We start from the raw sequence: 20741 nt of genomic DNA, 5'->3' as shown, positions 1-20741 counted from the left end.
CACAATTTCATACTAAATTTAAAAACTATAATTAGTATTTATTCATATATTATATTTTAAAATCAAAGAACTACTAATCAGGATATAATTAAAGAAATAAGAGTTCATGTTGCTTTTAAAATATTTCACCAATTTCTCTAAAGGAAACACTATCTACAGATTTGCATCGAAGCGTTTCTTATGATAGTGATTTTAATCACTGTCAGATATCATCTATACTTGTCCCATCTATGCCTCGTCCACACTGTGCCTCGACCCCACTGTGCTACCGTTTTTTTTTTATATAGATACGAGAGGTACTTACCTATTATTTTGTATATTTTTTTTATAAATCTAATCCTTTACCTGCCTACAACGGGATTCATAATGACAACTTTTTCACAAAAAATTTACTTTTTCAACTTAACTTTTGAAAGTGTACCGGAGATAGTGACACTTTTATATATATTTTAAATTAAAGCTAATGTAATATACTTTATTATAGAAAAAGAACTTTGTACTTTATTTTATCTTCAAGATGAAAATGACTACCAAATGCTATTTTTGTGTGAAAATTTTTGATTTTATTTTTTACATTTTTAACTTTATAATGCTATAACTTATTGTAAAGTGTATGGATCAACACAATTTTTTTATGAGAAATAATATTTTTTAATAATCCCTTTTTCATTCAGGATATTAATAAGGAAATAGCAGATCATGTAGCTTTTGGAATAATACACCAATTTTTTAAAATTAAACACTATCAAAAGATTTGCATCGAAGCGTTATAGTGATTTTAATCACTGTCATATATCATTATACTTGAACCAACTATGTCACGTCACCACTGTGCCGCGACCCCTCTGTACTGGGTTTTTTTACTGTTTAGCTGTTTATCACTGTTATAGTCACGGAGTGTTTATTGTCAATTATGACTATTAATAAACATAATTTCTGTATTGTCTGTTAGTGTGTTTATAAACTCACAACAATGTGTCTTATTACCATTGATAATAAAAGCTATACGTATACCTTAGTTTATGAATATCGCATAAAAAACCAATTAACTACCTGTATTTGTAATCCCTTATACAGGGTGTTCAGTAAGTCAGGAAACGGGTTTCTATTGTTCTTATTGTTACAAACTGACTTACTGAACACTCTGTATAATAATGATGATACGCATGCATGTACGGGTACGAAAACCAAAAATAAAATTATACAGGAATAGTGTTATCGGCGTTTGGTTAGCGGGGTGGGGTGAATGCGTTACGACAGTCTAGTCTCAAGGCCATAGACGACGGGATACGCGAGAATAATAACACGTGCCACGTGGAGAGTTAAAAACATACATACATACAAACAGGTGAAACTAATATAAGCTTGTTAAAAATATAATTATTTCGTCTTTAGAGTAAAAATCGCGCACCTGATTTCTTCTTCTATTATCTATTATTTTATCTATTTTTAACATCAAAGAAATTGTCTGCATAACCTTACATAATTAATATTTTTATGTAACTAAAAAATGTACTTAGAATAAGGAATTATTTCCTTATGATTTTATTACCATCTTTAATATATTTTTCTAGGATTTTCCTAATTTTTAAATAATTAATTTTGGTAGAAAAAGATAATTGTTACTATTCAATATTGTTTAAAAGGTGTAATAATTACATCATATAATGAATTATTCATTATATCATAGGAGATACATACATTATTGATTTTATGCTAAATAGTTAACAATTATTGTCATTAAAGCCGTAAATAAAACATAAAGTTAGGAATAAAAGTTTTAATTTAAGCTTTTTATCAATAATAAAATTAATTAAATAAATAAATAACTACTGCATTTATCAGATGATTTTATTTATATTATGTTCGTTCATATTATTAATCAGATCCCATAAGACCAATATTGCCCAATAGTTGAAAACACAATATTTTTTTAAACATAAAAATACTCTTTTTCAAAATACAATCATTAATCTACCAAGGAGGTAGAAACAAAGCATTTGCTATTCATATGAAGTTAGCAATTTAACCTTGTTTTTGTCTATATTTGAAGGCTATATAGAAAAGTAAAAAAGGAAGTCTGTGTACTTTTGAACGGTTCTCAATTATTATTTTTTAACTATAATTTTCTCTTAAATGGTTTTGAAAAGGAAAAAAAAGAATTTTTGTCCTGTGAATTCTGTAATTTTTTAAAGCCTAGAGATGTAAAAATGTCTTTTATCAGTATTAAAAGGTAAAATTAAAAATTTTCCTAAAAAAGTTAATTTTTATAGAAAATTAAGATTCTTCAGTTTTTTTAAACTCCGTGGTTCTGTTCGATTTTTTCTGTATCACTTCCCTATATTAAACAGCATCACATTGAAGAGTTATATTATAATTATTTTAGTCACTGGCAATCATTAATGTATTCTAGTCTCCATTATGTTCCTTTCAACTATATTGTTTTTATAATTATATAATAAAACTAAATTTTTCTTATTTTTTCTTGACTTAAATATTGGTGAATAATAACTAACAATTTTTATTAAAATTTTACTTACTTACTTGAAATTCAGATTTGAAATTATTTGCTATATTTTGTTAATGATAGTTCAACGTGTGCACGTTTAATGGGTCACTATTAAAAAAAGAATTTAAATTTAAACCAATCGAATGAGTAACTTTTGAATTAATTAAAAATGTAATAATATCAAAAGTTTTATATATTTTTCAATTTTTAAAGTTATTTTTACTTTTTATTGTAACATTATTGATTTGAAAAAGATTGGTCANTATTTTTCAATTTTTAAAGTTATTTTTACTTTTTATTGTAACATTATTGATTTGAAAAAGATTGGTCAGTAAATACAGAGTGTTTTAATTAAATGGCTTAAATTAAAGTAAAAATTTACCTTTTTCGCTTTTTGATTATTGTTGTACGGGTTCTTATATAATCTAAAGATATGATTAGGAAAGTAAATAAATACGAGATTGAAATTCAGTTACACTTTCTTAGAGAAATTTTAAGTGAAATAAAAGCGTATTTCAGAAATAATAAATTAACTGATAAATTCAAAATTCATGCAAAAATTAAACTTTAGAGTAAGGGGATGTTTTATTTAAGAACTACAAATAATATAAAAAAGATAAAATGAAGATTACTATCAGAGTTTGGTTGGTTCAATAACTTATGGATAAAGACCTTTCCTTAGATTCGATTATAGTACATTCATCCAACATCAATGATGTTAACTGATTTTAAGAGAGTATAAATACCTATTAAAACATTTTTTAAATTTTTATGTTTAAAGGATACAAAAATTGTTTATTTAAAAATGTTCAAAATTGTCTTTTTGTGTACTAGTTACGTTGGTCTTAACATAAAAATAAACTGGACATAATTTTATACTATTTCTTGTACCATTTATAATTCAATTCAATATTGCAAACCTGGGTGGTGATGTATGAAATGTTAGTTATCCTCAAGCAATATTTTGAACCTTGAGATAATGTCCAGACATTGAAAGGGCTATGAACATGGCCAACATTTAAATAAAACTATTGTATCATAGATGATATTTATATAGAGTGATCGACTTTTCATAAACCACTTGATTACTTTCAAAATAAATACAAAGTCGGAAGACGTTTTCAACTTCAAAAGTGGGGTGGATGATGACAACTTGCACGTAGCTCAACCTGCATAAGGCGTAACGGTTTTTCTTACGTCGAATTAATGTCACCAGCCTAGTGCTATACAGGTCCTAGACCATCACAGTCTTTCCAAAGAAGAAACAGAAATTATAACAGTACTAATAATAGTATAACTAGGTTATACAACGAAAACAGTCCTTTTAAGGACTACAGAACGCGGAATGCTGGATATACGCTTAGTGTGTCATCTAAACATTGAAGGAATTTCTAGATCCAAATGTGATGTATTATCAAAAATAGTAGAAAATAACAAGATAGAAGTACTTGCTATCCAAGAAACACATATGATCGATGAGGAGGATCTTAGGAAAAGAGGATACATATCGGGATTTCAACTCGTGGCAGCTCTTCATTGCAGAACTTATGGTACAGCCATATATGTAAAACAAGATATTAGAGACGCAGAAATTTTAAACTCTCACATTACAGACGATAATATCCATAATACATCCATTAAAGTGGCAAGCCTGCATATCGTTAATATTTATAAACCACCAGGTTCAACTTGGTCAGGCTCACAACTACCTATTTTAAACCATCCTTGTTTATACATCGGTGATTTTAATAGTCACCACCAGGATTAGTGATATGAACAAAATGATGCGAATGGAGATTTTCTTCACGATTGGATCACGAATAATAATAAATCATTATTGTTCGATGCTAAGGATAGGGGTACTTTTGTTTCAGCTAGATAGAGTAAAGAATACTCACCAGATTTAAGTATTACCTCAACAGACACCGCGAAATTGTTCCCTAAAATAACAAGATCAGTACTCAATAACTTTCCACACAGCCAACATCGTCCTGTGATGGTTGACTGGGGATTAAAATCCCAATCGTTCATACAATACAAAAAACCCGATGGAATTTCAAAAAAGCAAATTGGGAAAAATTTTCCAAAGAACAAACCTTGTTATAAAATGGATCCCTCCTGATATTGGAGCTTCTGACCGTTTCACAAACGATATTATAGCGCAAAGAAGAATATTCCCAGAGGTATCAGGAAAGATTATATACCCGGCTGGTCAGAGTACTGCAAGGAAATCTTCGAAGAATTCACTAATATGGGTGATCCCGACTTGGAGATAGAACTATTAAAATGAATGAAAACAGGAGAGAGATTTGGAGAACAAAAACTGAAAATTTGGACTTTACCCACTCTAGCCGTAAAGCATGGAGTCTTATTCGTAGACTAGATAGTGGGAAAAATCCAATTCCAAAAAATAACGCCTTTTCATCTAATAAAGTAGCCAGTCACTTGGTAAGCATATCAAATACCGATTCCGACAGAATATGGACTAAATCTGCAAAGAAAAAAGGCGAAGAAATCATTATCTAATGATAATAATCTTTCTGTGTATTTTAGTGCTGGCGAATTGGAACTCGCGTTATCAAATGTAAAGAAAAATAAATCTCCGGGGTTCGACGGATTTTTTCCAGAATTCCTAATTAATATAGGCCCTGAAGCTAAAGGATATATTTTGAAAGTTTATAACAAAATACTTAGTTCAGGTAACGTACAAACCTCTTTTAAAACAGCTAAGATTATTGCATTTAATAAACCTGGGAAAGACGGAAGTGAAGCATACCATTACCGTCCAATTTCATTATTAAGTAACTGTTACAAACTTCTTGAAAGACTCATTTTCAATAGGATTGCCCCTCTAATAGACTAAAACTCCTTCCATACCGCTATATGATGATATAAAAAATTTACCACCGTTGAGATTGAAATCACGAAATCCTGGCTGGCCGGATAATCCCGGTACATACCTTACCATCAAAGATCGATGGGAAAAAGAATGGAGTACAAAAAAGCCTTATAATTACGACCTTGTTGAGGATCTGGATCTTAAACTTCCAGAATTTAACATACCAAGGAGAGAGTGATCGAGACTAAACTGCTTTCGCTGCGGGCAAGGATGATCAAACCATCTGATGAAGAAATGTAAACTGACAGACTCAGAATTATGTAAAGCTGATGGAACGATCTAGACTATGAAACACCATGTAGAAGAGTGCCCGACACACCATTTTCCAGGAGGTATGAAAAGTTTGCACGTATTGGAAGGGAACGCCGTCCGCTGGCTGTACGAATTTGAAAAAGAAGTGTGAATTCATTTTTTTAAATGGCGCCATACATATTTAATTAGCTTATAAGATCACTTAGTAATTCATAGTATTATTTAATAAACAAACCTATACCCTTAGAATTTTGACTGAAAATCGTAATACTATATTCAGGTGTTAGAAGTTTTATTATATGATTTTTTTTGGGATGAGCGACATTAAATTGATAAATTAAGTCACTCTTTAAATAAAGAAATCAATATATTTTTTTTTACTAGGTAAATTATATTAGGTTAGTTATGGTATTGTGCCTGGAAATTTACATGAGGTAATTTTAGCTTCGATGCGAAGCTGAGAAGGTATCGGTTTTACTATGATATGTTTTTTTTTTATGTCTGTTACCACTTTTTCTCAGCTCTCACCAAACCAATTTCTTTAAATGATACGTGAAAAGATCAAGAATCGTATCTAGTCGAAGACATTACCCTCAAAAATTGAAAATATTTCCCTCGTTCCCCGTAAATAGGGGAAACCTCCAAAAAATTACAAATTTAAAAATCGCTAATTTTTTCAATTTTTTTTATTTAAAATGCCATAACTTTTTTAAAAATAACCAAATTAATATAATTTTTTGTTTATAGATGCATGATGTCATTACCTATCATTTGGTATATTTTTTTTATAAATCTGACTTTTTACCTGCCCACGGGGGAAGATTCATAATGACAACTTTTTCACAAAAAATTAACTTTTTCAACTTAACTTTTGAAAGTGTACCGGAGATACTGACACTTTTATATATATTTTAAATTAAAGCTAATGTAATATACTTTATTATAGAAAAAGAACTTTGTACTTTATTTTATCNGAAATACGAGATGCAAACGATATTTTTTTTGTTGATGTAATTTTGCCGAGGGCTTTAATGTATTCTAATTGAGGTATGTCATTAATAGTGTTTAAGACGATGGCTTGTTCTTTTTTTGGAAATTGAGTGTTGGCAGTGGTTTCAGCGAAGGTTTTTAGTTGAGGTGTAGATTGTGTATTTTGTTCTTGGGAATTCATGATTGATAAAATTGCCGTAGCAATGTTATCGGAGTATGCACCGGTGTGCGCTGGCGGCTTTATTAGGTAATTACGGGATAAGATAAGAAGTTACATACCTGCCCGATGGTTGTTATGATGATATAAATTGTATACTGCTATCGGAAGCTATAAAATACGGAAAACACATGCGTCTTGGACGGTGGTTAAACACGTACTGAATTTATATTTTATATAAATATAAATATAAAACAAACAAAAAACGGTTTTAAATCAATTACAAACATTTTTTACTAGCTTTTTTTCAAAATTACAATTTTATGAAATATGTTTTTATATTAGATACAATTGATTATTGCGATCGATTGTATCAACAACTTTGCACCTAAAAAAAATTATATATATATATGTATAAATATATTAAAAAATGTTATTATTAATTTATTTTTAACTTTTTCTTTGAAAATCTATGCTTGCATTAATAGAGGATGAGAAAACCTAAGTGTAATGTAACTNTTAATAGAGGATGAGAAAACTTAAGTGTAATGTAACTCCTTCAATATTTTTTTAAATGTACCACTAGTCAAGTTATTTAATTATGGTGCAATAACAAGATATAATTAACCTTTTTTTTATTATTTTCTTGATTTATAACTTGTTAGCATTATTTTTAAGTTCATTGTATAGAGTTATCATTGAACAAAAATTGTCTACAATTTTATTGTAAAACATATCAAAGATATTACTGATTAATCAATTAAATTTCATTATTATTTATTTATTTGTATGTATACAAAATTATTTCAAGATTATTTGATTATGTAAAATTAAGCTAAACTGCATTATAGTCATATGATTTAGCACATGTCAATTACTATGATTGGGTTTGGTATCACATTCTATTCTCAACATAAATCTTCTTCCTTTATTTATAAAAATACACCCTATCCTATATTTTTGAAAGATAAGGTTATGTAAATAGGGTATAATAATAATATTACAATTAACTAGATTTATTATGGTAAAAAAAGGTTTTAAATTATTTTTAACATCTAAAATTTTCTCGTGACTTTATTTGGCTATAATCTGTTTACTTTCAAATTCTTCCTGAATTAAAAATTAATTTAATTTAATTAGTTAATTAAAAATTAATCCAATGCGAATTACAGCTGTAATCCGTATTGGCATATTTTTTTTTCATTCTGATCAGCATCTTAGTGGGCCATCCTGAAATTGCCGTTAGGCATTACTTTAGGACAGCCCACGCTTTTTCTAAAACTCATACCGCATCGTTGTGAATCAGCCCGAACTAAATCAAAAGCCAAATCGTGTTTTATACCTAAAAAATGGACTTTTATTTATATTTACTCTATATATAGATAAAATTCAAGTATACAATTATTATTAAGCAATACACTATCATTGTATGTGTGTTTTACTTCTTCTCAAATAATAAAATGATCAATTAAGCGGTCGTTTAAAAATATTGATTGTAATGATACCTTAATTGTTTGCAGTATTAAGATATGGCTATTTTTAACGTCAACTATATTACGCAAATTTAGAGTACTAGTCTCGAAAAAAACAAGATATACTAATGATTTAAATGCTATGTATATGAGTATATGAATAATGGAAACATACATTTTTTTAGAAGAGGTTTTCTATTAAGTTCTCAACAAAAGATTATTGCAATTCTTTTACATTGTATGATTAAGAAGGATTAGTAATTACACATTCGCTTGCTAATTAGAGGAAATTTTAAGCACCTTATGACACCAAGTTTCTAATCATTTTTATAAATGACTTCTGTTAATATCAAGTTCAAAGTAAAGTTACTAGAAATTCTCAATAAAAATGGTTTTATTTTAAAATTATTTTTAAATAAAATATTTATCAAGGTATTTTATAACTCAAAATAAAGTTTTTTTATTTAAATTATTTATAAAATGCTTTAAGCAGATTTAATTTATTTTTAGACATTGATACTAAATTAGGAGAGAGTTGGGTAATCCCGCCCGTCTAATAATTCCGTTTATCAGCACATCAAAAAAATTATATATGTTACGTAATTTTGTGCCTAAAAATCATAGGCCGACAAATTTACACTTCCCACACTCAACTTTAGTTAGTTGTTGACGGAGGAACGTTGCGTCCTAAGAGTTTCTTTCCTCATTCCTTATAATTTTTCGGAAATTTATAATATGAGAAAATCCATACTGTATTTAACACATTAATATCGTAGAATTAATGGCCGTTTCAAGTAGTTGGGATTAAGGCGAGGAAGAAGAAGAAAAAGAATATCGTAGAATTAATGTGCAAAATTTGGAACACACAATTTACTTAACTATGTAATTTTGAAATTGGAAAATGAAATTATTGAGTTTGCCATATTCATGCACATGATCGTGGTAAATTAAGATGTGAAATTGAAAATTATGTAATTTTGGAAAACTGAATTATTTACAAATACACCGTCAAAATAGAGAAAAACGATTTTGAAATTAAAAATAGCTTAAATAGCCATCTTTATCATCCGATTCTTCTTCTAATATTTCTAGAAATATAAATCACTCTAAACCCCTTAATTTCATTCATTAGTTTGTAAAAATTCAAAATTATATTTTTATATCTATTATTATATGGTTACTCACTAAATGTTTACCAAATTACTAAATTACTAATCAGACTATGTTCGCAGTACCGTGATATATCATTTTTTTGTAATTTTGTAATAATTACTTTCTGTTTAATTTTCTGAATATTTTGCTATGTTATATGCGTAGTCAATTAAATTTCCCTGTACTTATTAAATTTTTATTTCTATAAATCAAACCTTGTCTAAGTGCAAGGGGCCCGGTATTGCTCAACTCTCTCCTACTTGATCTGGTTTTAATTTTATTCTATTTTAATAGAAAATAATTACTTTAAGCATTTGCAGTAATGGTTTGAAGTACATTTCCACTTAGTATGATACTTGACTCTAATTGATCAGTTAAAGAGTCTAATGTATACATATGCAACTTATAAAATAACTTATTAGGTTTTACTATAGACCTGTAATTATTAAAAACTTATATTAAATATATGTTTAAATTAACTAAATAATTAGGTTCAATCTCATATATCATACAAAATAACTAGACTTGATCCTCTTGATCTTGACTCAATTAAATTTTTTAAATGTAAATAATGGACAAACATATCTTCCATGTCACCAAATTCTTGTTCGCTATTGATTTGATCACCTGTAATAAATATGTTATAAGATTTTTTACGATTATAAGTGATATAAATTTTCTAGAAAATGTTGAGTATGACGCTTAACTTTAATATACTTCCTGGTAATTATAATTTTTCCAAGGCAAAATATAAAATATTACAACATACGTACATCTTAGAATAATTTTGGGTGTACACTCATAATTTTACTGTAATAATTAAATGTATATAATAATCTAAAATTTGAAATTTGTAATATTTGTGCTAAATGAATCAATTAAAAAAACTATTTAATATAAGTAGCTAACTTTTTACTAGGTGATTGTCAGCAGAGTTTATTAAAATTACTTCAACAGCATCAAATTCAATACGGTACATTGATAGTAATTCGATTAATCTAAAATTGCAAAACAATTATAAAAAGATATAGCATATAATTTTTGCTTAAAATTATTTTATATTAATGGTATTTAGCACCATTCTATTAAATATCGCTAGATAAATATATACTTTTATATTTATTTATAATTTATTAACGTTGATTATATGTATATAGAGGGTGATTTTTTTATCATAACACTAAAACAAATACAGGTAGCTAATTGGTTTTCTATGACTTCAATATTCGCGAATATGCAGCTTTTATCATCAATTACAGTAAGGTACATTGTTGTGAGTTTATAAATACACTAACTGTCAATACAAAAAGCATATCTATTGATAGTCATAATTGCTAATAAACACTCCATGATTGTGATAGCAACGTCATAAAAAATCAATTAGCTACCTGTATTTGTAATCATTCATGTATTATACATGTATATGAAAAATTTGAAACTTTAAAATGTTATTTCTAATAAACGAAGAAAGATATATTAAAAATTCAAATGCCATTTACTATTAAATTAAAAACTGAAACATTTTATTAAATTCAAAATATGTGTTCCCATTTGAAAAAACAAACTTGACAACCTTAGAAGGCATAAGGGATGAACTTAAAAAGTATTACATAGTTAATAATTCAAGAATGTGTAACTAAAGAAAACCAAAATAATGTTCAAATTATTTTTATTATGTAAGTAATTGAGTTGGTTATGATAAAAAATAACAACTTGTATATTTTACGGAATTTATAAATTTAAATCCAGCTTGTCTTTTGAATTTCGTTTTATAATCCTGTTTTGTATAACTTTTTATTTTACATTTTTAAAAACTAACATGTTTTGATTTAATAATAAAAAATTCGTCCTTTAATTTTTTTGGAAACTTGATTCGTTTTGTTTAATAAAGAAATCCTCGTCGTAAGATTATAAGTCTTATCACTTGTATTCAAACTTAAATACGCGTCAACTATATATATATATAGTTTTCTACGTGAAAATGGCCATGCAATATCAATCATAGCCCCTGCCATATATCCAATCTTTATGTTAAATTTTTAATAACTTTTATTGGCTTTTAGTTTTTAATAGGGTAATTATAAATACTTATATATGCCGTATATTAATTATTCTTTTAAATATTTTAGTAGAAGCAAATATTAGTTTTTAAACATAATTATAATTTTCTATATTTTAAACTTTGTTTCTTAAATAGTCAATAGTTGGAAAGCATTAGTTATCGATTAAAACTTAAAAACTAATTTTTGCCTATCCTCAAATATTTATTAATGGATGTAATAAATGAACATATAGGAGGTTCGCCAAAATTGAACCACTACCATATTTTGGCCATTAATTATTGATATTGTTTAAATTGTGTCACATATATGTAATTACTACGTGTTTAGGCCAATTAAATGTCATCCTATCAATACACAAATTTTAAAATTAAATTTAGTGAAAACAATGACTTTTATGGTTTTTTTTTATAATTTAAACTATTAAGTTTCATTTTATACCAATTATATCTAAATCTAAGAAAAGTTTAATAAAAAAATATAGTTTCTATGGAAAAGTGCTAAGAAAAGAATGGCCTTTTAAAATTAAAATATATCTCGACAGGCTAATAAAATTCGAAATGGGTTCCAGGTTTCCCTAAATCTAATACTGTGTGAATATTTTCAGTTTCGATGCATATACATCTCTTGTAAGAGAGAGATATAGACAACAATAATGTTTTTTATTACTAAGTGCACCTCGTATTAAGTGCATTATAATTATAACATAAGTCAACAAAATTTTTTATACCTTTCTTTTTCAGTTGCCACATTCTCTTTAATTTTTGCCACACCAAATATACGAAACTTGCATTTTTTCCATTCATTGCAACATTTTAACATATGTGTAATGATTAATGCTAAACCTAAAAAAAATAAGGAATGTTTTACTTTAATTGACATTTCACTCGATAAAAATTGTTTATATTTTATATACCTCCGTCGTCATTTAACCACCAAATATCTACTACATTATTTTTATTCATTTTAGTGCCGAGTGAGAAATGTTTTTCATTTTTATTTAAATAATATATAGAAGTCCTATAAAGATTAAAAATGATTAAATAACTTATTAATCTTATTTGATATTTAAGTCGGAAATGGAAGGAGAGGCCAGAATTATTTTTAAGAGAACAAAAACGTTTCGTAATCTACAAATATGTTTTTATTTTGCAAATTTAATTAAAGCCGATGGTTTTAAAGAACAAAGTTCCCTCTCTGATCAGAAAATTGTGCTAGAAGGCTGATTTAAAAGAATTTAATGCTTATGTAAAATAAAAAAAAAATTATCTTAATTTTAATTTTTAATTTCTAGGGTCAGGAATTACATGCATTTATAAATTTTGTTTAAGCCATTTTGAAGGGTCCTGATTTTGTACAACTTTATCGTAGGATAATATAGTAGCGTTGATATATTTATTGTTATAGAGAGAATAAACTATACATAAATAAGTATTTAAGTTAATTAATAAAAATTTAACTGATTAATAGTGTTCAAAATAACTTAACAAAATTTACAAATGCATACAATCTGGTTCAAAGTAATTTCTTGTATTATAGGGGAATTTTTCATGAAATCATAAACAGTAGGCCCATCTCTACTCTTTCTGACAATAATTTTAAGAGCAAACGTATAGTTATATATTGTTACTTTGGTTTTCTGTTTTTACCATCTTCTATCAGAGGCGTATTGTCTTCTTCATTAATTTTATTATTTTTTTCCTTGGCTGTTTTAAAACGAGCGATCATAATAGCAATTCGATTATCAAATGCTACACTAAATCGCATAAAATTATTAAAGTTTAAACTCAACAATAACATATAAATAAATAAATACTTATAATTTTGTATTGAAGTACAATTGAATGTAGAGAACAAAAATAAATAGCTATTAAATACTTGTATTTAAAATATTAAAAAATATTTTAAGTATTTATGAAGCATTTGTTTTAAATGTATTAAACAAGTAAACACTTGAACACTTTAAATAAATAAGGAAACCGATAAAAGTGTAATATTATTATTATAAGATGTTGTTTATACTTAAAAATACTAAAGTAACTCTGAAGGTCGTCATCAGAACAATTTTTCCAATCGCTTTTGAAGCCCATAAATATGATGTTGGGTTTTAATTGTCCATAACTACATAGATAAATCATTCGTACTGCTAAATTTAAGCTAATGCCATCTAATATATTATACAAGCATTTTATTCCATATGCCTTTAACCACAGCATACTATTTTTCATGTCATTTTGTATTTCTTGAGAAGTTATTCGATTCTAAACATATTGCAAAATGGTAGGTGTGCATCAAAATTATATTTTAACAAAAATTACCTGTTTTACATTAACACACATTAATAAACCGTTGTTTTTGGTTATTGAGCTGGCAAAATATACTAGATGTTTTCTTAATTCTAGACTTCCTGAGAGTAATAATATGTTGGGTGAATAGTTTTTAACGTGATATAAACAAGAATTAATTTTATATACATGTTTCAATACATTTTTAAATTTTCTATACTGCATCGATGAACCCCAATTAAGATCTGTAAATGTATAATAATATAATAATATAAAGACTGTAACCTTACACAATATCGTATTGTAGTTTGTTGCTGGTCTTAATACAGTCTTTAATGAAGAGTAACAAACCGTATTTTTTTCGACTAGCAATTGCATATAGAAGCAAAAGTAAGCAACTGATAATTATCGACATGTTATTATCAACATAGAACATAATAACAAAACATGCGAAACAACCAAACAGACTTAACCATTTGTTATAAAACTGAAAGTTTATAATTTCTTTTAATTCAACTATTACAATTCATAACAATTGATATATTTAAAAAAGAATACACGTACTTTAAACGATGGTCTCCATCCTACAGGATTATAGTAGGCGACGTGGAAAGTACAAATATTTAACAATGCATAAGTACATAAGTAAATACTCGACGAAAAAGATGCAAGAGCATTGAGATTTCCTGAATCAAAAATATAGTATAATAAATTTTGTTGTTTTATAATAATTGTAAATAAATATAAAAAACATATTAGGAATACTTAGTTTCAGTTTCTACTAAGAATTGTTAGAAATTCGAAAACTGAGGAAAATATATGCCAGCGGTATGAGAATTCAGATCTCTTACTATACGGACGAGAGCTTTTCCACTACGTTACCTGACGGCCATACCTAATCTCCAACTTTCAAATATCTTAATTGGTTAATAGCACTATCAATGTTGTACTAAACAAAGCCACAGAATTGTTTTTGATCCATGTCATCATGTTATTTAATTAACAATATTATATTAACTTAAATTAAATCAATTTATTTCATTCCTTGTCTTTAAATATATCATATACTAATGTATGAATGAAAAAACATAATAATTAATAAAATTAATTAATTATTTAATTATGTTTGATATAGACTAGATTGACTTTCTAATATTCAAATGGATATGAACTTTTAATTATTTAAATATTAATTATTGTTATTTAATGTTATTTAATGAAATTTAAATCAAACAAAATTTTTGAAATTACGCACTAATTTTTGTGTATTTATAAATATATAATTTGCTTTACCTACTAGCATAAATGCAGATGCTAAAAGAACTGTCGCAAAATGTGCTCGATAAGGTTCATTCGTTTTGCCGTATCCAACTGATAAATAACTTAAAAATGGATGTACATTGTCTTGCCCCATTCTTTGTAAAATTTTTGGAACGGCTATCAAAGAAGTTAGAGCAGTGCTTATGGTAGCTGCAAAACATCCAAAGTATATAAAATTTGGCCATAACGATAGTGATTGCATTATCTAAAAAGTATTACACTTATATTTATTAATAATTTATAGTTAAGTTAATAAGATATGACATATTAATGGCTATGTGCTCGTTAAAATTCACAAAAACAAATTCCCTTAAATTATTAACAAATGTTATTTCTTATTTTACACAATATATTTTATAAATTAGGTATTGGTTTTAAATTGAAAAAAATAATCTAAAAGTAAAATAATTAAATTTTTAACATAAATCACTAATAAATATATTAAAGATCTATATAAAGTATACTAAAACAAGTTGCACTAGGCTATAAAAGTAAATGATTAATAATATTTACATTGTCATCAATGATTGATAACCCATGCTTGCAATTATTTGTATTTGAGCAATTTAAATACGATCCATTTATATATTGACTAACATCACCACTTGCTTCTCTTAGCTGAACAGATCCTGTTACGACTACTAGAGCTACGTATGATGTTATTGATATCAAAATCGACCATAAAGTTCCTTTTGGTATAGCAATACTTGGGTTCTGTTATTAAATTAAGGAAATTAAGAGATAGTTATTTAACTATTTTTCAAAAATTAATTTTTATATTAACCTTGAGGTCACCACAAATATTTGCTCCAGCTTGTATTCCAGTTACTGCAGGGAAAAAAATAGCAAAAATTGTAAAAAATGTTTCTTGATTGTTATTTGAGGATCGATAATCAGGATGCCAGTTTCTTAAAAATGTATCCACTGAATAAAAATAAAAATAACACATATAACCAATAGTTGATAATAATATCAAGTGAAATTAGAATTTTTACTACTAAATCCAGTGAATCCAGATGCTTTTGCTTCAAGACTTTTTGGTCCAATGATTGACCCAATGATTACATCGAAGATTGCAACAACAATAATTGCAACTAGTAAGTTTTGAACCTAAATATATTAAAATGAAAATTACTGAGTTTTTTATTTTAATGTTTACACAAATAGAATGTTAAAAATATTAACTCTTACTTTTGCTTCATCATCCATGCCCATACAGCATATTATACCCATTAAAATTATTGATGCAATTCCAATGCTTATAAGCACTAAGCTAGAATTCATAAAATGAATATTATAAGTCTGAAGCAAAGTATTTAAAGACATGGAGAATCCAAGAGTATTTAACGCTGCCACAATTGTATTTGCGAACGCAAAAAGAATTCCCAAAGAAGCTCCCAGTTCTGGACCTATTGATCTTGAAATCAAAAAATATAAACCCCCTAAAAATAATAAGGAAATAATTGTTTTAAATTTTCAAGGTATCTGTCAATAACACATTTATGTGTTAAAAATAAATGAATTAGTTTTTACTAGCCTCCTTTAACTTGACCATTAGAACTTATTGCACTAAGTGAAAAAGTTGTGATAACTATAATTATTGTTGAAATAAAAATAATTCCTAAAGAATCGCGTATTCCAGCTTGTCCAACTATCCATGGAAGTTGTAAAAAAAGCATAACACCCCACATACTTAATAGACATGGATTCAAGACACCTTCAATCCACCCTAATTTGACATTATGATGATTTTCAGTTGAAAATTGTTCTCTTTCGTAAAAGTTGTTATAAGAAAAATCCTAAAAAAGGCAATTTAATATCATATAAATTATGTATTTAATTTTGGCTTAAGATATTTTTTTGGTGATAATTAGCAATATAATATATAGAAGGTATAATGCCTTTATCAAGTAATCAAGGATTTTTGTGTTGAAATTTTAAAAGATATTACATTAGGGATATATTTAGTCTTTAAACCAAGACGTTAATAAAAAGAATTATGTTATTCATGATTATTTTTAACACATAATTAAACTTTATAAAAATATATATTTGTCTGTAGGTCTTTTAGTTCTTTGTATCATGTGAACATTAATAATGAGTTAGTTTAATTAAAAATTAAAAAGCTATATTANATAATTTTTTTATGTAGAAAAACTATTAAAAAATACAAAATTAAGTAATAGTAGAGAAATTTAAATTTTATTAAATGAGTAATAAACTGTAAAAAAAAAATGAAAAATAAGTGTACTCTTACCCAATTGATAGGGCGAAAATCTAATAAGTATTGAGTAAAATTTTAATGAGCTATTTAATAAATAATTATTTGATTAACTAGGGTTTTTATTCAAAATAATAAAATAAATAATGAAATAATAAAAAAGTTTATTAAATTTTATAATTTTTAGCTTCGATGCGAAGCGGAGAAGGTATTAATTTTACTATGATGTGTTTTTTTTTTTTTTTATGTCTGTTGCCACTTTTTCTCAGCTCTCACTGGACCTATTTCTTTCAAAAATACGTCAAAAGATCACAAATCGTATCTAGTTGAAGACATTACCCTTAAAAATTGAAAAAAATTCCCTCGTTCCCCGCAAATGGGGGAAATATCCAAAAAAATTACAAATTTAAAAATCGCTAATTTTCGAAAATTTTTCACTTTTTTTTCTTAAAACTTCCATAACTATTTGAAAAATCAACAAATCAACATAATTTTTTTTTATACTAAAACCTTAGATATTTACCTTTCATTTGATATCATTTTTTTGAAAATCTATCACTTAACCTGCTCATTGGGGGGGATTTAAAATGGCAACTTTTTTACAAAAATTAATTTTTTCAACTTAATTTTTGAAAATGTTCCGGAAAGACTGCGTCCTTTAAACATATATCAAATTAAAGCTTATTTTATGTACTACAAAATGAAAAAAAAAAATTTGTCCCGACACTTTTTTTTCTACATTTAAACGGCTGCCGTAGTTAAAAAAACACTATTTTTGTGTTAAAATTTTCGATTTTCGATTTTAAATTTTCAACTTAAAAATGCTATAACTTTTTGAAAAATGTATATATCAGCACAAATTTTTTTTTTCTAAATACATTATAAGTACATCTTTCATTTGACATACTTTTTATTAAAATTGGACAATTTCCCCTTATATAGGGGGCGTTCAAAACTTAAAATATTGTAAAAAACATAGATCTTTTTCAACTGAACTTTTGAAAATGTTCCGGAAATACTGCGTCCTTTAAACATATATCAAATCAAAGGTTATGTTATATACTATCAAATGAAAAAAAAAAATTTGTCCCGACATCTTATCTTCTATGTGCAAATGGCTGTCGAAAATTTAAAAAAAAATGTAATGTTTGCGATAAAAATTACATTTTATCGGGATGTTTTTTGTACTTAAAACTGCCATAACTTTTTCAAAAATGAACAAATAAAAATAATATTTTTTTGTATTGAAACCTTAGATATTTCCCTTTCATTTGATATAATTTTTTTTGAAAATCTAACACTTATTCTGCTCACTGGGAGGATTTAAAATAGTAACTTTTTTACAAAAAATAACTTTTTCAACTTAATTTTTGAAAATGTTCCGGAAATACTGCGTCCTTTAAACATATATAAAATTAAAGCTTATTTTATGTACTACAAAATGAAAAAAAAAAATTTGTCCCGACGATCTATCTTCTATACGCAAATGGCTACCATATTGAAAAATATACTATTTTTGTATGATAATTATGGGTTTTGTATTTTATTTTAATAGAAGTTGATGTTGCTTTTGCAATTATCCATCAATTTTTTAAAATTAAACACTATCTACAGATTTGCATCGAAGCGTTTCTTATGATAGTGATTTTAATCACTGTCAGATTAAATCTATACTGGACCCTACTATGCAATGTCTCCACTATGCCGCGACCCCACTGTGCTACCGTTTTTATAATTGCAATTTAATATTTAATTATAATAAGTGATAAAAATTGATAACTATTTTTTTTTTTTATTAATATTTTTATAAATAAGACTATTACAAAATAATTGGAGTAAAAATGATTATAATAATTTATCAAATTTAATAAAATAAACCTCATCTATTTTAAAGTCAGTATAAAATAAATGCTTTTAGAGCTAAGTTGGACTTTCACTCCAAATCAAGTATTTTGTTTTAATTCTATTCCAAAATTGTGGGCAAAAATAAAACTGTCATCACTAAATATTGTTTAATAAACACTATACTTCCAATCAAAATCAATTGGTTCATAAATATAAAATTTATTAATTTGTTTCATTATTAAAATACGCTCTTACTACAATTTACTTTTTTCTTTTTCCTTCGAACGACTTAATGTGAACCGCCCTGGAACTGCCATGACGCATTACTTCAGGGCGGCCCTCGTCGCCTTTTAAATGCCTACTTTTCAAGATGTCTAGTACATTAAAACATTTACAATATATTAAAAATGTGAATGGAACATCAGAGGTTGAAAGATAAATGATGACTGCCATATAGTTTTCACATAGGTCAGATTTTTCACATTTGGGACAATTTGAAAGTAATAAATAGAATACGAAAAAAATTACAGTTTTTTTAGAAATATATTATGTGTATGTCATTTTCGAATATTGAAGGGTACCTAAACTACAAATAAATTGTCTGTATTAGGTTAAGCGAATCGAGTAATTATTGGTTTGTGAAATCTTATAATAAGTATTTTTTATAATTAAAAATTGTCACTATTTTATTTAACTGATTTAACTGTAGACTAATATTTATGTATTTAAAACCTAAATTTTCATTGCTAAATAATTAATGATTACAAACTTAATAAATAATTATATAATATACAAATCTCATTTAATTAAATTAATTATATGACACATAATTACCTCATCTAACACACTCGTCATTGTTAATTCAACAATTTCTATCGTTTCACACATTTTAAAAATTATTTATAAATAAATTTAATTCTAAATTTTTCATAGATTTTTAATATTATTAAGTAAAATTATATAATGCGAAACTCTACAACTGTCAATTTAGTCTGTCAAATATAATATTTTTTAGCTATAAATAAAAAAAACTAGGCGTGTAAGTTTAAACAAAATTATCATAGTCGTTGAACATGACAATACGCTTGATTACTGTAAAAATATGCGCAAACATCATTGTTGAAACTTATTCGTTGACTGTCATGAGATATTTACCAATATGAGGACCATAAATTAACATAATTGATTGACATGGTTTTAACACTTATGTTAAAAATTTACCTTGAATTTTATATATCAATTAAATTGATAACTACAGTTCCATTAAATTTTAATTTGAGTTGTTCTGTTTTTATTTTATTTAAATCATGATGAATTATATTTTAAAAATTTTATAAGAATGAAATCTATTATGTAACAGTAAATACTTAATAATTACAATTAGCTGTACAGAGTTAAAACTACTGCGTATCTATTATCCTTAGGTATGTATTTTAAATATTTATCAGGCCTTGATAGTATAAAATATATTAGAATTTTGATTTAAATATTAAAATTAGGTTTGGAAAATGTTGTAAATTTTTAATTTAATTTATATTTAAACATTAATGTCATTATTTTTAGTAAACTAAAAATAAAA

At 26.3% G+C, this 20741-nt stretch overlaps 1 protein-coding gene across 8 annotated transcripts; it reads right to left on the bottom strand.

The window, feature by feature from the left end:
• Positions 1–2565: 2565 nt before the first annotated feature.
• Positions 2566–20295, bottom strand: LOC126896760 (bumetanide-sensitive sodium-(potassium)-chloride cotransporter-like). 8 transcript variants are annotated; one of them, XM_050669815.1, is made up of 18 exons: positions 19997–20294; positions 16634–16895; positions 16288–16538; positions 16092–16206; positions 15881–16020; positions 15610–15810; positions 15070–15301; positions 14341–14462; positions 14128–14263; positions 13810–14021; positions 13514–13752; positions 13122–13247; positions 12408–12511; positions 12222–12336; positions 10341–10429; positions 9944–10058; positions 9737–9867; positions 2566–2617 (listed from the first exon to the last, which is right to left on the bottom strand). In XM_050669815.1, the coding sequence occupies exons 1-17, from the start codon at positions 20048–20050 to the stop codon at positions 9738–9740; spliced, it is 2643 nt and encodes an 880-aa protein (XP_050525772.1). In that variant the 5' UTR covers positions 20051–20294; the 3' UTR covers positions 2566–2617; position 9737. The 8 variants fall into 8 exon arrangements, 7 of the variants coding, with proteins under 7 accessions (XP_050525772.1, XP_050525768.1, XP_050525773.1 ...); XM_050669811.1 differs by lacking the exon at positions 2566–2617 and adding an exon at positions 7060–7195; XM_050669813.1 differs by lacking the exon at positions 2566–2617 and adding an exon at positions 7593–7759.
• Positions 20296–20741: the final 446 nt, after the last annotated feature.

Source organism: Daktulosphaira vitifoliae, unplaced genomic scaffold, assembly GCF_025091365.1.
Source record: "Daktulosphaira vitifoliae isolate Bord-2020 unplaced genomic scaffold, ASM2509136v1 Scaffold_1, whole genome shotgun sequence".
Taxonomy (NCBI): domain Eukaryota; kingdom Metazoa; phylum Arthropoda; class Insecta; order Hemiptera; family Phylloxeridae; genus Daktulosphaira; species Daktulosphaira vitifoliae.
This window is presented reverse-complemented; position numbering and strand designations above follow the sequence as displayed.